The sequence below is a fragment of the Quercus robur genome, chromosome 4, assembly GCF_932294415.1.
Source record: "Quercus robur chromosome 4, dhQueRobu3.1, whole genome shotgun sequence".
NCBI classification, from domain to species: Eukaryota; Viridiplantae; Streptophyta; class Magnoliopsida; order Fagales; family Fagaceae; genus Quercus; species Quercus robur.
In genome coordinates, this window is record NC_065537.1 from 71956677 (window position 1) to 71978015 (window position 21339).

The 21339-nt window shown below is 35.7% G+C and overlaps 2 protein-coding genes, 1 long non-coding RNA gene and 1 pseudogene across 3 annotated transcripts; 1 reads left to right on the top strand and 3 right to left on the bottom strand.

Moving 5' to 3' along the window:
* Positions 1 to 2462: 2462 nt before the first annotated feature.
* LOC126722528 (probable LRR receptor-like serine/threonine-protein kinase At3g47570) lies at positions 2463 to 4264 on the bottom strand. Its single transcript, XM_050425682.1, has 2 exons — positions 3157 to 4264; positions 2463 to 2845 (listed from the first exon to the last, which is right to left on the bottom strand). The coding sequence occupies exons 1-2, from the start codon at positions 4262 to 4264 to the stop codon at positions 2463 to 2465; spliced, it is 1491 nt and encodes a 496-aa protein (XP_050281639.1).
* Positions 4265 to 4403: 139 nt separating this feature from the next.
* LOC126723587 (uncharacterized) lies at positions 4404 to 6705 on the top strand. The gene is made up of 2 exons (XR_007654382.1): positions 4404 to 4619; positions 5203 to 6705. It is a non-coding gene; the product is annotated as an uncharacterized LOC126723587 (long non-coding RNA).
* A 305-nt stretch (positions 6706 to 7010) lies between these two features.
* Positions 7011 to 8384, bottom strand: LOC126722529 (LRR receptor-like serine/threonine-protein kinase EFR). The gene has a single exon (XM_050425683.1). It carries the CDS (start codon positions 8382 to 8384, stop codon positions 7011 to 7013), a length of 1374 nt encoding a protein of 457 aa, XP_050281640.1.
* A 5591-nt stretch (positions 8385 to 13975) lies between these two features.
* Positions 13976 to 20574, bottom strand: LOC126722530 (probable LRR receptor-like serine/threonine-protein kinase At3g47570; annotated as a pseudogene).
* Between the last annotated feature and the right edge of the window lie 765 nt (positions 20575 to 21339).

Here is a 21339-nt window from a genome sequence, read left to right on the forward strand (position 1 = left end):
CATCAGTAACAATCTGCATCAATCATCCATTAGTTCCGGCTTCCCAAAGATCTGAGTTCTCATTCAATAGCAGTTGGACCAAAATCATTTTATAGCCAACAAGGGCATATAGGCCCAACTCATGAACTCGCAGCAAGGCCAATCGGGCTTAGGCCTAGAAACATAGTTTTTAGTTTAAAATAAGATTGGGCCCGACTCAAAATGAGCTCAGTTTATACGAAACTGGCTCAAGCCTAAAATTATGCCCAACCCAAAATGAGCTAAAAGTCCAATTAGGACCATTTTTGTTTTTGGTACTGCACTCTCGGACCATGAGACAACTAGTGAAGTTCTCTTTAAAAAACTAAGTACACAAAATAAATAAAATTGGATGATTAGTGGAGGTTCGGTTTAATAAAATAAATAAAAGTGGAATCTGTTGTGGGGATGAGTAAGTATCATTACAAAATAGCCCATGATTAGGTTTACTTCGAACAAGAGCACTTCAATTTAGTTTGTTTAGGAATAATTTGCTTTGAATCACTGGCATTGGAAATAAGAGTACGTTTGGTACACTGAATGTGGATTACAGCATGAATGGTAATCTTTATTACTAGGAATAAAATGTGTTATAATGAAATAACTAAACCTATTCATTAGTTTGGTTATGAGTTGTAACATTAGAATACAACTTATGATCTATTTAGAAAATATCTCATTCATACAATTATATTTCCTAGAAAATAATATGTTTTAAATTTTAGAGGGATGAGTTATTTTTTGATGATTTTTTATTTCCATAATTGTTAGGTGGATATGGAAAGTTTATTTATTTGGAAATATATTAATGTTAGAAATTATTACATCTACTAAGGAATAACTATTACAACTCTTTTAGAGAGGAATAACTATTTCTCATTGTAAAGAATAGATATTCATAAGGAATGACTATTCCCTGTAATGCCAAACTATTGAATAGCTAAACTATAGGAATAACTATTACATTACAGTACTTATTATAGTCTACCAAACGTGCCCTAACTTTAGATTTAGAAATTGGACTTAACCATTTGGTAACTGTAGTCAATTAGAGTTTCTTGTATTTTGTAGCATGCAGACACATATGACACCATAATCGTCAATTCTCTCCAAGGCTGCGTTGATGCTCATGATGTAGACATGGCTGCTGCAATTGGTAGCTCATCGATACACCTATCTCACCAATACTAGATCCGAGTCATGTATATATGAGTCGACTTGATTTCAAACCTTTTTTTTTTTTTTTCTTACATATTCTCAAAAAATCTAAGGTTGCGTTTGGAAACTTGAATTCAGATTTGGATTTGGATTTGAATTTGAAATTAATAGATTTGAAATCAAGGGATTTCAAATCCATTGATTTTAGGAATTATTTCAAATCCAAGCATTTTAAAAGTTTAAAATTCTTGGTAAATTTGTCAAATCTAAATCCTTGACCTTTATTAAACTTTCCAAACAAATTATTTGGATTTTAATCACCCAAATCCAAATTCAAATCCAAATGCCTAAATCATGTCATCCAAAGTCCAAACACACCACAAAAAATTATTCGTTTTACTTTTACGTGCATGTGAGTATTGGATGAAATAATTGGAATTTGATGATAGTGTTGTATGTTACAAATAGAAGCAACTGAGGCATGAAATGGCGGCAGAGATCAAGAAATTAGTGCATTTTTTTTTATTGATCTTGTAGACCCTATAGGTGTTGATATATTGGGTTGGGAATCAAGCTCGACGCGGTGTTTTCGATGATAACATCATAATCTTATTGAGACTCAGGAACCTATGAATACACAAGAAGTTGAAGTTACTGGGGGGGAACAGGTCGGTTTGAAGGCCAAGTGAATTAGTTTAATTAATACGATTACTACTTTTAGGAATGACTTTTTCAAATTTCAAGAGGTACTAAACCGAAGGAACAAGGTAAATATAGCAGAATGACCTTTACAGTATCAAGTGGTACTAAACAGAAGATACAGGGGGAAGACTAATGTCCCCCAAATTATTAAAATCAACAAGAGTCTTAACTCTTAATAGAAAAGGAAAAAAAAAAAGGATATCCCCAGCTTTTATTCTACACAAAGCAGCCAAAGCATCAGAACATCTATTCGCTTTCTTGAACCAATGTCTGTCTTCTATGTGAGGGATTCCCCTCAAAAGACACCTGCAATAATCCATAAGAGAACTCAAACTAGGATAACTTTAAACGCATTAGGGAGAGGAAACCGCAACAATGGTACTAATGTCTTTTCAGTTTAGGTTAACAAGTACTAACATAAAGGTATGTGGCTTTATGATTTCTATATAATGCCCTGTCCCCCTCTTAAAACATTTGGAATAGCCATATAGATGGTGTGGAAGCACATGTTACCAGATAATAACACCTACGAAAGACTAACAAAACTTACCTATATCTTGAAATCTTTATTTGTGATACTAATTCTATCCAATAAGTTCTTGCCGAATTGAATGCAGCTCAACTATAATAGAACTGATGCTCATCCTTTCTCTATGAAATTCCATGGAACAAGCAACCCCAATTTCAAGTATCAAAATCAAGCATTCTTGAATTTTGGTACTTCCTATTCGACTCTCACTGTGAGTTTCATTCATCACTGTCTCCTCATCCCCTCTTTCTCGAAGGAGAATAGGTTCAATAATGTGAATTATTTGTTCTGGCAAAGCTGCTTTAACAAATTCATGAAGGTTTAAGTTATCTTGGAGAGTGTTTTCAGTTGGCCTTTTTCCAGTGAACATTTCTAACAATAATATACCATAGCTATAAACATCACCATATGTTGACACTTCATTTCCCATACCATATTCTGCACTTGCACATTATATTCATTGTAATATGAGTATGCTTTCATTTAATAATTTGTGGGAGGGGGGGGGGGGGTAATAATTGAACAAATCTTAAATGATATTTTTCAATGAGATGTAACTTAAAATTAAAAAAAAGAAAAAAGAAAAAGAAAAAGAAAGATAAAGAGAAATGGAACATTTTGTTACAACACATCTATCTCCTAACTATAATGCATCCTTAAAAAACCATCTTTCATGCTCGAAACTATAGTATTAATCACTGGGAACTGGGAAGAGACAATTAAAATTAAGAAATGATAAAGATATTCACCTGGAGGTGTATAACCAATTGTTCCTCTTATTCCAATAGAGCTCAGTTGATCAATAGAACAATCTTGGGTAGCATCAAAAATAAATCTTGCCAAGCCAAAATCACCTACGTCTCCAATCATTTCATCATCAAGAAGAACATTGCTAGGCTTGAGGTCGCAGTGAACGATTGGCGTTTGGCAATGATGATGAAGATAATTCAAGGCATTAGCAACATCAATGGAAATATTCACTCTTTGAAGAAGACTCAAATTCCTTGGTTCCGCATGACCCTCATCTATTCTTGAAGTTGGATGTAGCCATTCATCTAGGTTTCCATTTGCCATGAACTTGTATACCAAAGCTTTAAAATCTTGACCTTGATAGTCAATACCAGAACATGATGTAAGTACCTTTACAAGATTTCGATGTCTAATGTTTCGTAGAGCCTCACATTCAGCTATGAAACTTTTGGAAGCTCCATGACGCAAAAGGTTAAGCACCTTAATAGCAACTGTATGTCTACCTTGATTAAGAATTCCTTTATACACGGATCCAAAACCACCCACACCAATTAAATTGGTAGAAGAGAACCCATCAGTCGCATTTGGGAGATTTTGGTAAGATAGATTCAAAAGAAAATTTCCTAAGTCACTAGAGGCGGTATCTTTTCTTTTCTTTATAAAAGAACGAAGCAATAGAACTAACAAAACCAAGGTTACTCCAAGAAGCCTAGAAAATATAGAGATTATTAACTTCAAGGAAAGTGTCAACTTCCACTTCTTGGATTTTTTGTATTCACATTTAGGAAGCTGAAACTTAGATATGCCCCCACAAAGCTTATCATTTCCATTAATGAAAGTTGCACTTGTGTTCTTGAAAACTCCTTTTGCTGGTACCTTACCCTCAAAATGGTTGAAAGACAAATTCAAAAATTGCAAGTAGACAAAGCTCTCCAAAATTTTTGGAATTTGGCTAGAAAAATTATTATTAGAAAGATCTAGATATTGAAGACCCTTTAAAAATTCCAAAGATGGAGGAATTGTCCTTTGGAAGAGGTTTCTTCCCATGCCCAGATATTCCAACATTACACAGCTTCCAAGACTTGCGGGAATTTCACCAAACAACATGTTTTCGGAAATATTCAAATATTCTTGTAACGTCCCAGTCAGACCCAAAAAAAAAGAAAAAAAAAAAAAAGAAAAGAAAAAAGGGATAAAGATCATATTTTTTTAAGTCACACGTGCCTCACCTAACTCACGAACCCCCACCACACATCTCTCACATTACCTCTTATCCTCTTGGCCGGCCATCCTCTCTTCTTATTTTCTTTTCTTTCTTTTCTTTTCTCTCATAAACTCCTCTCTATCACTCTCTCATCCTCTCACCGGTACCTCCTTATCACCATCTCCACCATCATTTTTCCGACAATATCACCAGAAAATCCTTAGGAACCTCTAAGCACATTCACCTCTTTTATTTGAGGTAAATATTTCTAAAATTTTTGGTGGGTTTATATGCTTTTACTTGAGATTCTTTAGTCTAAGCTTTGATAATGATATCCATGTGATTTATGAGCATTGGAAGTGATATTTATGTGTTTATATGTATGAGTTTTGTATTGGTGGAATTATTTGATGAGTGGGTTTATGGTTTGTGTTAATGATGACTATCTAATGTTTATTTATGGTGGAAAATTTAGGGGTTTTGAGTTATAACATGTGATGGTTGGTAAATCTAATTTTTCCATCGCCATTGGGTTTATTTGGAATTAGTTGAAGTTCTAAATTTCTTGTCTTGGAAGATATTTTGATTTTGCTTTCATGGGTCTCTTAATGATGTAGTGTAAATTTTATGGAAGCTAGTCATGATGTCGGAGATGATATTAAATGGGTTAACTTTATAAATTGGAGTTTATGCCTTGTGAATCAATTTGTTGAGAAACTTTGGAAGTGGAATATATTATTATTGATGAGGTTAAATACTAGGCTTGTCTAATTAAGTGTTTATTTGGCAATTCCTAAATTGTAGCTAGATACAATTTTAAGCTTTATGCTTATTGTGTTAGGTTTGTTTGATATTGTTGAGGTTCTAGCTAATCTCATTTGGAGTTTGGAGAATTAGGCTTTTTGTGGGTTGCAAGGTAAGTAGCTTTTTAATGGGATTTTTGAAAAATAATCATGTTGTATAAATGTTGTTTTTGGGTTAGACACGCTTTTGGTAACTACCTATGGAAACTATTTTTGCTAAAAACTATTGTGTCGTAACCTTAATATATATATATATATATATATGATTATATATATGAAAATGCTTCATATTTGGTATCTCATTTGGGGAATGTATGAATTGTTGACATGGCAAATATGAGCATCTTTTATTTAATCTTTGATAAGGAAATCATAGATTTTATGGTATATTAGAAAATTTAAAGATGCTCATCTTGTTTTGTATTATTTGGGAAATTGATAGAAAATCTCTTGACAAGAATGAAGTTGAAAACCTTATAAACTTTGTAGAAGTTAGATTATTTAAGGTTTTTCTGAAACTACCTAGTTATAAACTATATATTTGAAAGGAAATGTATACCTGTGAGCTTTATGTGGTTTTGACACCATGCCATGTGTGATTTCCCGGTGATCACCCGATTTGGTTTCTGTAGTCTTTGTGACAATGGAATCAAATCCAGGTTAGTGCCCTTTCACTTTGGATGACGCATTCTTCCCCGCTGCCCATGGGGGAAAGAGGTTCCTTGATTGCGTGTGAGTGAGGCTGCTGCCCATGGGGCCAAGAGACCACATGCAAGAGAGGTCCTATTTGATGCGCTCTCTCTACTGCTCATAGGGGGAGAGAAAAATCTTGAGGGTATGGGTGAGGCTGCTGTCCATGGGGCCAAGAGTTTGCATACCAGAGAGGATAATATCATGCCAGTTGTGAATGGGTGGATCCCCTGACCGGTCTATGTGGTAGCATGGTAGATTTGTGATAAAATTACCGTATGTAGATTTTATGGCTTTGGAAATTATATTATTAGTGCTCACAGATTATAATATACAGTTTCATGGTATTATTTTGAGAAATTTTGTGTTTCATCATTTAATCATTCTTGTTACATTATTATTGAAAATGATCTTGCCGTATTCAGTTAGCAATTTCCCAAACTAAAACATGTTTTGTAAACTATTCAGTATCATGAAACTTGCATTTCCCCCCACCCCCATTAATTATGCTACTTACTAGGCATTAGCTCATCCCACCCTCTAACAGTTTTTCAGATTCACAAGCTATACCTTGGGTATGGAGCTTACTTCTTTGGTGATGATTAGAGTGCTATATTAAATTTGGAGACTTTTGCTGTAAATGGTTGATGACTCGATCTTGCTATATTCAATGAGACCTTGATTAATTCTATTGGAGGTGGGCCGCTTGAGATTTGTTAGCCTTTGGCGTGGTAGGCCTAGACTCGATGTTAAGGTCCTTAATCTTGATAAGATTGTGACTTTGTGTAATTTAATGAGTTTTGTAATATATTCATGTATTATGTGGAGGTAAATGATTTTTAGTTATTGTTTGTAAATGTGTTATAGAGCTCTGACTTGTAATGTGGAGATTTTAGTATGGTTATAGATTTTTATCCTGTGAAAAAGAAAGGAAAATAAACTAATAAAGATCTCCTATAGTTTGATTTGCCAAAAGGAAAAATCTACAGGTACCCTTGGGATGTTTTTCTCATGTTTTAGACCCTTTTGGGTTTGGGGCGTGACAATTCTAGATTTTTGAAATTTCCTATTTCCATTGGAAGGACACCAATAAATCGGTTGCTAGACAAACCCAGAAAAATTGGTGAGAATGAAAGACCAATGACTTGTGGGGATATCAAACACCATTGAGATTGTTGTTATTAAGAAAAAACTCTACCAAATTTCTGCACTTGCTTAGACTTAAAGGGATACTACCTTGAAGATTATTCTCTTCCAAATACAAGTTTGTCACAATAGTTAAATTTCCAAAAGAAGATGGAATATTTCCAGAGAAATTATTATGATATAAATCCAAATATTGTAATTTTTGAAGCTTTCCAATTTTAGAGGGAATATTACCAGATAATTTGTTCATCCACGTTTCTAGGCTCTCCAAACTTATCAAATTTCCTATTTCAATAGGAATTTCTCCAAATATTTTATTATTATCTAAAAGCAAGCTGTAAAGAATAGTTGAGAAATTGCCTATGCACTTGGGTAACTCTCCCCCAAAGTTATTGGAATTTACATTCAATATACTCAGGTTGGTGGCATTTGTTAAAGAACAAAGAAAACACAGGTCATTTTCTCCTCCATTACCAAGACTAGTATTGGTGATGACCAAAAAAAGAATTCTATTTAGTTTCTCTAAAGAAGGGACTTTTCCCCTCAACTTATTATCATTCAGTTGAAGTGTATCTAGATTTGTAGCATTAGAGATTGAAACAGGGATAGCTCCAGTAAATTGATTGTAGGCAGTGGAAAAAAATCGAATATTAGGTAGTGTGATACCTATGTCCGACGGAAGATGCCCTTGGATTTGGTAGTTGAATCCTACATCAATTATTTCTAATGAAGACAGATTGAAGATTAAGGGAAGAATTGTACCGGACAACCTATTTGAACTCACATCAAACATTTTAAGCTTGGTCAATTGGCCAAAAGATTTTGGGATACTCCCACCTAAGTTATTAAAATTTACGGAAAACTTTTCTAGTAACGATAAGTTTCCCAAAAAAGGTGGGATACTTCCTGTCAGATTATTGTTGCGAATAGCAAAAAATGAGAGCTTTGACAAGGCGCCAAGCGTTGCAGGGATTTCTCCAGTGAGAAAGTTGTGAGAAAAATAAAGGCCTTTGAGGTTGGTGCAACTGGATAAATTGCTTGGAATTTTGCCACTAAGTGTATTATTTTCCAACTCTAAGGATTTCAATCTGTGTAAATGGCCAATTTCTGGAGGGATTTCATTATGAAAGTTGTAGTTTCCGATGGATAGATTCCTCAAAAAACTTAAATTTCCAACATGGGGTGATATGGAACCTATCAATTTCAGAGATCGCAGGTCCAACATGATAACTCTTTGATGTCGGCAACCACAAGTAACTCCTTTCCATCGGCAAAAGTGGATGTTGTGATTCCAAGATGTCATAACACCGAAAGGGTCATGAGTGATCTTGGCTTTGAATTCAAGCAATGCCAAGTGATCCGTCTCATTATTCCCGCCAGCCATAGAGGCGACTAACAAGCCACAACACCAGAGAAGCATAAAAACATGAATGCAAAAAGACGAGGACGGTGGAGATGAACTCCAGTGGGAAAGACCCATTTGCAATATGGTTGAAGAAGAAGTTGGTAGAAGTGTGTTAACGAGTGGGTGTTGTTTATTCAAAACAAAACAGAGGGTTTGATTTCGCTAATTAGCGCTCTAGGAAAAGCACATTCATACGAAGGTTAAGAATACTTAGGATCGAAGAAGACTTTTGCTTGTAGTGCCCACCCAGACTAGGTGGACTTGGGGAATCGAATTGTAATCAAAGCATGTAATGGTCAATGGTCCCGCCAGTAGTGGGTATTGAGTGGGTCAGTAGCGTCAATAGTCTGTAAGTGCACTACCAAAAAAAAAAATTGTTAAAGGTAATGACAAAAAATGACATTCTATTTAGTTTCTCCAAAGTAGGAATTTTTCCACTTAGTTTATTTGCATTCAAATCAAGAAAACCTAGATTTAAGGCATTCGATATTGACACAAGGATAGATCCAATGAATTGGTTTTGGTAAATGAAAAAAAAAAAAAAAAAGAAGATATTTGGTAGAGTGATACCTATGCCTGATGGAAGATGCCCTTGGATTTGGTTGCCGCCTATATGAAATTCTATTATTAAAGACAAATTGAAGATTGAGGGAGGAATTGTACCAGACAAGCTACTTGTTTGCACATTAAAATAAAAAAGCTTGGTTAATTTGCTAAAAGAGTCCGGGATAGTTCCATCCAAGTTATTAGAAGTCAAAGAAAACACTTCTAGAAATGATAGATTTCCAAGAGAAGGTGGGATACTTCCTGTTAGATTATTGTAGTAAATAGCAAAAGACCAGGGCTTTGACAGGGTGCCAGGCGTTGCAGGGATTTCTCCAATTAGAAAGTTGTAACCGACATTAAGGCCTTTGAGGTTGGTGCAACCAGATAAATTTCTTGAAATTTTGCTGCTAAGTGTGTTATTATGCAATCCTAAGAATTGCAATTTGCATAGTCGGCCAATTTCTAGAGGGATTTCAAAATGAAAGCTATTGCTTTGCAATGTGAGATTCCTTAAAAGCTTAAATTACCAAAATACGGTGATATGGAGCCTACCAGTTTCAAAGATGGCAAGTTTATTGTGGTGAACCTTTGATGTCGACGACCACAAGTAACCCCTCGCCAATGTGACTGAGAAGCCACAGCACAAGAGAAGGATAAAGACAAGCATGCAAGAAGAAGATGGTGGAGCTGAACTCCAGTGGGAAAGCCCCATATCCAACATGGTATGTAGAAACAAAACAGAGAGGGTTTGATTTCGTTGCTTAGTGCTCATAAGGAAAAGCATATTTATATAAGAATTGGTGAAGATTGAAGCAGAACCAACTCTCTGCATGTAGTTCGGACCCAACCCCAAAAGACAAGAAGGTGAGGACGTTGGGGAATTGTAATCAACAAATGTAACCGTCCTTGGACCCGTTAATGAAAAATCTTCTTGATTGAATATGAAAAAATATTTAAATAATGTTACTTGAAAATGCCTGGTTGAAACATGGCCACTGTGCTGCCTTAAGTAGATGTAGATTGCGCCACATTTTCTTCCATTTGACACACATCTTCATGGACTCATACTGACTCCACCAATTTCAAATTCACCGGCACCGTTTTATTATTGATGGAAGCCATTGCAAGTAAAGTTTATCACATCAGAATAGGTTACGTTTTCTGCGGCCAAAGGCTAGAAGTCAGAATTGGTTGGCTTGCAGTTGTCAATGACGAGTGCGGAATTTTGACATCGGAATTTTTTATTTTATTTTTTATTTTAATTGTTTTGTCCATCCCCAAAAGATATTTTCACTGCATTTTAGTTGCATAGACTTGCAATCTTTGCCATATTTTGCGAGCCTCCAATTTCACTGAAACATGAATACTCAATTTATGTTATTTCTAAATTTTTGAAAAAATTACACTTTTCATCCTAAATTATGATATTTGTCCCACTGCACCTTGGCATCAAGTTTGCCATTAACTTGGATGAAAAAATATGACATAACGTGAAAAAACCTAATTGCCCCTATTCTCAATGCTTTAATAATAAAAGATAAATTACACTTTATCATCATAAAATATGCTCATGATTACACTTTACACCATAAAATTTAAATTTCCATATAAGTTAACAACAAACTTAATGTTGGAGTACAAAATGTAACAAGAGTTATAGTTTAGGATGCAAAATATGCATTTGAAAAGTTTAGGGTGCAAAGTGTAATATGAAATATAGTTTAGAGTGGTAAAATGTAATTTTCCTGAAATTTTTTCATAATTATGGCTTTAATTAGTAATTACTTGTAATGTGATCAAGACATACATGCATGCATTGTAGTGAGCATATGGGAGAGCAAAATAGGTGAAATTTCAAATTTACAAAGTTGTTTTGTTTGTCAATGCAGTAATTAGTCCCTCGTCGATTCAAAACCCACCCAACTTGTCCAATTGTCATCCCCAAAGAAAGATAGAAAATATAATTTAATAATTTTATGAGTCTCTATTAACCAAAACATATATCATAATTCACATGTTTGTACTTGAGCTTACCTAGTTACGAAAATTATTTCATTTGGATCATAAGTGTAATTTTAATTTTTTAAATAAAGTCACAGAATGACCTATTCATGTATAAACCAACCTTTAACAAATAAAAACAATAGAATGAGTATATTATTTCTTTTACGAATTTTAATATACCAAAATATCGCTTAATGTTTACATGGATCGTTAGTTATGAATTAGAATATCATGTGTTTCTTTTTTTTTGTTGAATGAATGCCATGTGTTTCCGTTTAGAATTATTGGTTGTTCATTTATGATGTAATAGATAAGTCCTGCTGCTCTGATTTTGGCTAAAATGCAATGACATATTCATGTATAAACCAACCTTTAACAAATAAACACAATAGAATGAGCATATTATTTCTTTTACGAATTTTAATATACCAAAATATCGCTTAATGTTTACATGGATCGTTAGTTATGAATTAGAATACCATGTGTTTCTTTTTTTGGCTGAATGAATGCCATGTGTTTCCGTTTAGAATTATTGGTTGTTCATTTATGATATAATAGATAAGTCCTACTTCTCTGATTTTGGCTAAAATGCAAAGCTGACCCTCTAAGTTTCTTCATATTTTATTTCAGTCCTCTAATTTTTAAGTTTATTCAATTAAGATTTTTCCATCCATTTTTATTATATGTTGTGGTTATTTTTTCAAATTTTTTAGATTTATCTTCAAATTTTTTTTTAATTAAAAAAATTCAATTAATGATTGAAAAATATTTTCTAGATTCTTTTTTTAAAAAAAATTTAACAAAAGTTTGATGGAAAGCCTTAATTGAATAAATATGAAATTTAGAGAATTGTAATAAACGAAAAAAAAATTAGAAGACTAAAATAAAATCTTAAAAAATTTAGAGAGTCAAATTTATATTTTAACATTTTATTTTTGATCAAAATAATCCCAACCACACCTCAACCCATAAAGGTTATGGAGAGTGATTGCCTATATAGCACACTCATTGTGCACAATCCTTTTAATCGGAGTGGATCTTATATTGGGCCCGCTTTAACTATCGGCAATTATGGCTGTGGACTCAGCCCACAAATGTTAAAAGTGAAACATCATGAGAATGAACCTACTAAAAAAAGGAGCAAATTACTTTTATCCAATTCAATCGGTTTGATTAAAAAGAAAAGGTTGATTAGTTTTAAGATTAATTATTGTCTGAGAGTAGTGTGAAATAGATCTCACTGAAATACAACAAATTAAGCTCTTTTTTTTTTGGTGGGGGGGGGGGGGGGGGGGGTGAACAAATTGAGCTATACTAGCTAGCAAAACACCATTCAAAGGCCTTGCAACATCACAATGTACAGACGTATAGTGGGTCGAAATGATAAAGGAAATGTTAACTGATCCCATTTATTAATTAATTATTTTTAAAAACTTTTTATCGAAAATGAAAAAAAAAATTGATTTTTTTTTTACAGTTTTTTATATTTCTCATAAAAACAGTATTAAAATTTTTCTAAAATAGTTTTTAACAAAAGGACATGTTAATAGATGCCCTTAAGGCAATTGTTAATGAACTATTTTTAAAAAAAAAAAAAATTATACCACTTTTAAGTAAATTAAAAAAAAACTGTTAAAATATATATATATTTTTTTCTATAAAAACTTTCTTAAAATAATTCAGTAGGGCATTTGTTAACATTTTTCCTTTAACAAATACTTTAAGAGTAATAAGACCCAAATGATAGGGAAGAGTTAAAAACAAGAGGATTTTCCACTCTGAAGAGATGCATGTTCTTTTGTTTTTGGGTCAACTCCAAGACTTGGTAACTTAGTAGCCCAATGTGTGGCCCAGTAGGCTCTATTTACGGGTCAACCTCCATCTCTGCTCCTCCCCAATCTGTTTGTTGGGCCCTGATCAACAATGATGGTCCCAACTCCCAAACACCCCTGTTTTTTTTTTTTTTTTTTTCCTTAGCTCTCTTTTAAAAAAATTTCATCATTCAAAATATATATTGCGCATGGCATTGGCTACAAAATTCTTAATACAGGAGGGAAAAGGAAAAAAAAAAACAAAAAAAAAACAAAAACAAAAGCAAAAAAAAAAAAAAAAAAAAGATAGCTATGGCTATGGGGAAGCTTACCTTGTCGTGATGAAGACCTTTATAGTAAGTCATCATTCTTGTGTACCTGTGGTGATGAAAGATAATTTCAATATATTAGAATAATAATTTCAATACATTACATTGAATGAGACATTTCTTAGAATATTTTTAAAAAAAAATTATTATTAACTTGAGGACAAAGTTTTCCTTCAAACCTTGTAAAACAAATCTCCTCCAAACCATTATGTGGGGAATTCATATGTGTATTAAATCACTTGAGTCACTAAATTATTTAAACTAGTCACATAATAATTATTAATCTGGTCATGTGAGTAAAAGCACATGTTGATGATCATATGAACTATCACATAGTGAATTGGAAGATTTTCTCCAAATCGATTTCATGTTAATGACTTAATGCGTAAATTAAGCTTTTATTTATGTTTTACTAGTAAGAACATTCATGATGCCAGAATGCCCATTAGTATGGTTAACAAATCCCAACCCATTTATCATTTGCAGAATTAGTTACAATATAATTAGATTTTATTTATTTTTATGTGGGATAGAATTTTATTGTATCTTAATTTAAGCATATGTAAATTAAGTTTTCTCTTAGAGACTTAAACCTCAATTTTTGTCTTAAACTTATGAAGTGGCCATCACTTTTGTAACCTTCAAATGTCTGTGTCAAGTAATTAAGTATAACTAGCAATAGTTTAACTTTATGTCATCAATAGAGACATTTATCAAGAGTAATAAGATGTGAGCCAATTTCTTGTGACCTCAACAACTTCAATGGCAGAAATCAACAAGTTAAAAATAGGCTTCATTTCACTTTGGAAAAAGCTTTTTAATTTTGAATAAGCTATTTAAAAAAAAAAAAAAAAAAAAAAAAAAAAAATCAAGTGTTTGGGTTTTATAGAAGAGTAATGGACATATTCGGATACCGAATATAACATAATAAGCTTATCAAATTTCAAGTGGCACCAATCTTTTCAGCATTGCTAGAATAAAATGTAATCCTACGAGGATGGGACTTTCTAATCGCAATTTAAACATTTGGAGTAGCCTATCAAATTAGATCAGGTGGTGTGGGAAGATATGCTACCAATTTGTAATATCTACCTAGGCAAGCATAATATACCTGTGACTTGAAGCCTTTGTTAGCGTATATGAGTTCCAAGAAGTTTTCGTTGAATTGAATTAAGCTCGGTAATGACAGCACTCATGTTCATCCTTTCTCTTGATAATTCCACAGAACAAGCAACTCCAATTCTGAGTATCAAAATCAAGCATTCTTGATTTTTTGGAATTCCATTGGGACCTTCATTGCCAGTAATGTCATTCATCCTTGTCTCCCCCACTTCTCTTTTTTGAAGAAGAATAGGATCTACAATGTCAAATATTCTTTCAGGCAAAGATGCTTTAACAAAGTCATGAAGGTTTAAGCTCTCTTGAAATATTTTATCAGTAGGCCTTTTCCCTGTGAATATCTCCAACAATAATGTGCCGAAACTATAGACATCACCATATGTTGGCACCTCATTTCCCATACCATTCTCTGCAATTACACATAACATATATGTAAATGTGAACAAAGTTTTGTATTAGAAAAAGAAGGAAAACAATACATAACCTAATAGGTATTAAAGGAGCTTTGTTAGTGGCATGCAATATGAAAGGAAATAATAAAGATAAGTCAATTTTTTTATATGTAACACTATCTTCTACCTAGAGTACATCCTTTTTAAACTTGCACTTTTAGGTTTTAAAATATAAAAGAATATGGGAAAAGGAAAAACAATTAAATTTAATAAAGGATAATGATACTCACCTGGAGGAGTATAACCAACCGTTCCTCTTACTCCAACGGAGCTTGAATGGTTAATAGGAGAATCTTGGGTTGCATCAAAGAGCAATCTTGCCAAGCCAAAGTCACCTATGTGTCCAATCATTTCACCATCAAGAAGAACATTGCTAGGCTTAAGGTCGCAATGAATGATTGGTGTTTGGCAATGGTGATGAAGATAATCCAATGCATTAGCAACATCAATGGAAATATTCAACCTCTGAAGAAGACTCAAACTCCTTGGTTCCTCAAGCATCTCATTTATTCTTGAAGTTGGATGCAACCATTCATCTAGGTTGCCATTTGCCATGAACTCGTATACCAAAGCTTTAAAATCATTACCTTGATAGTCAATACTAGAACATGATGTAAGCACCTTTACAAGATTTCGATGCCAATGTTTCGTAGAGCCTTACACTCAGCTACGAAACTTTTGGAAGCTCCATGACGCAAAAGGTTGAGCACCTTGATAGCAACTATATGTTCACCTTGTCCAAGAATTCCTTTGTACACGGACCCAAAGCTACCCAAACCAATTAGATTGGTAGAAGAGAACTCGTTGGTTGCATTTAGAATACTTTGGTAAGATATATTTAGAAACAAATCTCTTGAATCACTTGATGTGTTTTCTTTTCTTTTATTTCTTAAAGAATAAAGAAATAGAAGTGAAAGAATCAAAGTTACTCCAAGAAGCCCAGAAAATATAAAGATTATTATATTCAAGGTAAGGGTCAACTTCCTCCTCTTGGATTTCTCATATTTGCATTTAGGAAGTTGAAACTTAGGTATGCCCCCACAAAGCTTCTCATTTCCCTTAATTGTAGTTGCACTCATGTTCTTGAAAGCTCCCTCCATTGGCACCTCACCCTCAAAATGGTTGTAAGATAGATTTAGAAATTGTAAAAAGACAAAGTGCTCAAATTTTGGAATTTGGCCAGACAAATTATTGTTAGAAAGATCTAGGAATTCAAGACCTCTTAATGATTCCAAAGATGGAGGAACGATCCCTTGGAAGAGGTTTCTTCTCATGGCTATATATTCCAACTTCACACAGCTGCCAAGGCTTGCTGGAATTTTACCAAACAACATGTTTTCAGAAATATCCATTTGTTCTAAATTTTTAAATTTTCCAATTTCCGTGGGAAGGACACCAGTAAATTGGTTGGCAAACAAATCTAAGCTCATTAGTGAGGATGAGAGACCAATGACTTGTGAGAATATCGAACCAATGAGATTGTTATTAGCAAGATTCAAAGTAAACAAATTTTGGCACTTGAATAGACTTAGAGGGACGTTGCCTTCAAGATTATTCTGGTGTAAATACAATTTTGTCAAAATAGTTAAATTTCCAAGAGAGGATGGAATGTAACCATAGAGATTGTTAGCACTTAAAGCCAAAAATTGTAACTTTTGAAGCTTTCCGATTTCTGAGGGAATATTACTTGATAAGTTGTTGTTCCACATATCAAGTCTCTCCAAATTGATCAAATTTCCTATTTCAGTAGAAATCTTTCCAGATATTTTGTTATTGTCTAGATGTAATCTAGTAAGAGTAGTTGGCAAATTGCCAATGCACTTAGGCACCTCCCCCCCCCCCCCCCCCCAAAAGTTATTGGAATCTATAGCCAACAAAGTCAAATAGGTGGAATTTGTCAAAGAACAAAGAAAATTCAAGTCGTTTTTCCTTCCATTTCCAAGATTGTTAAAATCAATTAGAAACCGTGAAATTCTATTTAGCTTTTCCAAAGATGGAACTTTTCCACTAAGTTTTTTTCCACTCCATTCAAGTTCCTCTAGATTTGAGGCATTAGATATCGAAAGGGGGATAGACCCAACAAATTGGTTGTTGGCAATAATGAACTCTCTGATCTTTTGTAGGGTGATACCTATGTCAGATGCAAGATGTCCTTGGATTTGGTTGTCTGCTACATCAAGTACTATTAGTGAAGAAAGATTGAATATTGAGGGAGGAATTGTACCAGACAACCCATTTGCAGCCATACAAAAATACTCAATTTTGGTTAGTTGACCAAAAAAAGTAGGGCTAATCCCGTGCAAGTTATTATCAGATGTTACAAAGGCATTTAGAGATGACAAGTTTACAAAAGAAGGTGGGATCCCTCCTATCATATTATTTCTAAATATAGAAAAGGTTTGGAGGTTTGACAAGGTGCCAAGCTTTGCAGGGATTTCTCCAGTTAGAAGGTTTTGATCAACAATAAGTTCTTCGAGGTTGGTGCAACTAGATAAATTGCTTGGAATTTTGCCACTAAGTGTGTTATATTCCAAATCTAAGCATTGTAATCTGTGTAAATGGCCAATTTGTGGAGGGATTTTATCATGAAAGCTGTTATTAGAGAGGGTAAGATTTCTCAAAAAACTTAGATTTCCTACATGTGGAGATATGGAGCCTACCAGTTTCAAAGATTGCAGGTCCAGTTTGGTGACCCTCTGATGTCGGCGACCACAAGTAACCCCTTGCCATCAGCAAAAGTGGATGCTGCCATTCCAAGATGTCATAATCCCAAAAGGGTCCAGAGTGATCTTGGATCTAAACTCGAGCAACGCCAACCGGTCAGTCTCATTATTCCCACCAACCACAAAGGTGACAAACAAGCCACACCATAAGAGAAGGATAAAAGCATGCCTAGAAAAAGAAGAGGACGAAGGAGCTGAACTCAACTGGGAAAACCCCATGCGGAGTCGTGCTTGATACATGTGGATGTTGGTTTATCAAAATAGAACAGAGGGTTTGATTTCGCTGCTTAATTAGCGCTTACAGGAAAAACACATTTATAAGAAGGTGGAGATTGAAGAAGAAAGACCAACCCAGAGGACTAAGAGGACTTTTACTTTCATTTTATTTTTTTTAAGTAAGAAGAAGACTACAAGGCACTGGTGGCCCACTGTAATGTCAGGACTCAGGTAGGGGCGTGCATGGGTTGGATTTGGTCGGGTTGAGGGGATTTTTTGACCCAACACATTATAATATGTCAAAAAAAATTCAATCCAACCCAACCCAACCTATCACATAAGTCCAATTCAATTCAATCCAACCCAACCCACATGGGTCGGATTGAACCCATGAGTTTGATAAATTTTTATTATTATTATTAAATTGAGTAGAAAAAAAAAAAATATATATATATATATATATATATATATTGTGGGGCCGGGGAATTTGTGGTCCCGACCCACTTTACATTAGGGCCCAAGACCCAAGCCGAGGAGACCTATTGCCGAGGACGCATAATAAAAGCCCCCAAAAGGCCCAAAGATGTGGCCAAGGACGATTTCATGCTCAGCTATTCAACTTTTACGTCTACTCCTAACCACTTTAGGTATGGGTTGATAGGACAAGTCTCCATCCCAAAAAGTGAAACTTACACGTGGACATTGAAAGGAAAATAACTACTAGTATAAAAGGGAAGAAGAACCAAGGGAAAAGAGGGGGATCCCCAGAGGGAGAAGTCCTAAAAAAGGGAGAATGAGAAGAACATAAGCTCCTCGGACCAGCTCCTCAGACGTGGTCCGAGGACAAAAATCCCATAGGTCGCATTGAAGAAAGGTTTTGTCAGTCACGTCAGGTCCACCTTCATATGAGCTTCCATAAAAACAGGATTAGACCACTGTCCAGTGACCAAGGTTCAGCCTTTCAAGCCCACACTCTACAAATTATATTGTTCGGGCCCTTTACATACGAGCCCAATGTCATTCTTGGGTCGTGAATAATCGTGTCCCTACAATTGGCGCTGTCTGTGGGAAGGCTTGCGCATTGGCACAGGTGGTGGCGGAGTCAAGCCTCTGTTAAACAAGGGTCTGCGAAAGCTCATCCATTTCCAGCAACACGCTGTTGTTGTCTCGACATAAATTTCCGCTAGGGGCTACGCCTCGCTGCGTCAATGGCACGGGCAGCTCTAGGGGCTTCCAACATCAAGCTAACACTCTCCACCTTGGTCGAGGGGCTAATCTTCAAAAAAAAAAAAAAAAAAAAACTACTTAGAAGAAAAACTACAAGTTTTGGACAGAACCAAGGCCTCGTGTGGTCCTCGGACTCAAGCCTATGGGGAAACCAACTACTTAGAAGAAAAACTACAAGTTTTGGACAGAACCAAGGCCTCGTATGGTCCTCGGACTCAAGCCTATGGGGAAACCAACTACTTAGAAGAAAAATTACAAGTTTTGGACAGAACCAAGGTCTCGTATGGTCCTCGGACTCAAGCCTATGGGGAAACCAACTACTTAGAAGAAAAACTACAAGTTTTGGACAGAACCAAGGCCCAAGCCTATAGGGAAACCAACTACTTAGAAGAAAAACTACAAGTTTTGGACAGAACCAATGCCTTGTGTGGTCCTCGGACTCAAGCCTATGGGAAAACCAACTACTTAGAAGAAAAACTACAAGTTTTGGACAGAACCAAGGCCTTGTCTGGTCCTCGGACTCAAGCCTATGGGGAAACCAACTACTTAGAAGAAAAACTACAAGTTTTGGACAGAACCAAGGCCTCGTATGGTCCTCGGACTCAAGCCTATGGGGAAACCAACTACTTAGAAGAAAAACTACAAGTTTTGGACAGAACCAAGGCCTCGTATGATCCTCGGACTCAAGCCTATGGGGAAACCAACTACTTACAAGAAAAACTACAAGTTTTGGACAGAATCAAGGCCTTGTATGGTCCTCGGACTCAAGCCTATTGGGAAACCAACTACTCAGTAGAAAAACTACAAGTTTTGGACACAACCCGGTACAATCATACCTCGGTCCTCGGATCAGAGGCCAGATGTTATCAAAAACACGCCCAAAGTTCCACACTACTCGGCAACCCTCTCGGATGGTTTATTTTGGGTTTCTCATTCTCGGGCAACTACCTCACGCGCATTATGGTGCACTCAGCTGTTATCTCGGTTAGTCTCATAAGTTTAATCTGCTGTGGTTTGGTATTATTATGTTTGATAGTCTCAATAGGTTCAAATTAATAGCTTTTTGATACGAGGTTTCTTGCCCCGAGTGTCGTTAAATAAAAATACACATGAAATACATCCATTCACAAAGTAAGTACTGTAGAAAATAAAAATATTTAGAATGAAACAGAATCATCTTTTATTAAGACAAATGACTAGTACAATGTACAACGTACAACGTACAACGTACAATAAAGGAGCTTAAGTAAGCCAATACTAAAAGCTAACTGCATAAGCAAAGAGAAAAAATACAAAGGAGAAGCAGAAGAAGAGCTGCAGAGAAGAAAGATGCAGCAATTCCAAAATGTTGTCTAAGGAAACCCTTTCTCAATACTTTTACGTGCCCATAACTCAGGTAGCAAAAGAACTTGACGTGGGATTAACACCTTTGAAGAAAAGGTGCAGGGAGCGGAGTATTCGTGGATGGCCACATAGGAAGTTGATGAGCCTCCACATTAGCAGTGCTCGCGATAGAGTGGCTAGTTCTGATGACGGGAAATCCCACTACTGTCGCACCGAAAATCTGACGCGACCAGCACCTGCTTCGGATTTTGATTGAAAGAGGCGGAGGACCTGCTCCCACCTTGTGAAAACGGAGAACTGTCTTGAGTCTTTGTCTTCCCTGCCCTGACTGCGCCATCTTGAGACTCAGAGAGACCCATTGCTTCTAGAGCGGGTGTGGTTCCTTCATCCCCACTCATGCCTCAAACATATTACTCTAAGGGTTGATTGCAATGGAGATGAAGACTGAGAGTACAGCTGAAGGATTGAGAATTTGCAGGGGCCAAAGGATTTTGTACGTGAAGGGAATAACCTCCTATCCTGCTTCTTATATAGAAGGCAATTTGGAGACATTTAATCTATGCAGGTTCCCAAGAAATGCTACAGACAAGACGGTTTTTGCTCAACTCCCAACGCTGTCTGCCACCATAAAGTTTGGATAGCCTCGTGAGGGGAACATATTAATGGCGCGCCTTGAGCACTGAAACGTCGAGGACGCCGGGTAAGTAAATCTAGGGGGATGTCTCGTAATCCGGCGCACCTCCCATGCAAATGGAGAAACCCCGACATTAATGAGGTGCAGAACTAGGCAAGCCATGGTTTGGGCCTCACATCATCAAAACCCCCCTCCCCAACCACGAGGTCGGGCAGTAGGATTTTGAGGGGTTATTGTGGGGCCGGGGAATTTGTGGTCCCGGCCCACTTTAATTAGGGCCCAAGACCCAAGCCGAGGAGACCTATTGCCGAGGACACATAATGAAAGCCCCAAAAAGGCCCAAGGATGTGGCCGAGGACGATTTCACGCTCAGCATCCCATAAGACACCTAAAGAAAATGGACGAGCTTAATGCAGGGACAGGACAAGTAAAAAAGCTGCCAAAACTATAATAAAGAACTCTGCGTCTGACAGGCCCATGCCCTTCATTGTGCTATTCAACTTTTATGTCTACTCCTAACCACTTTAGG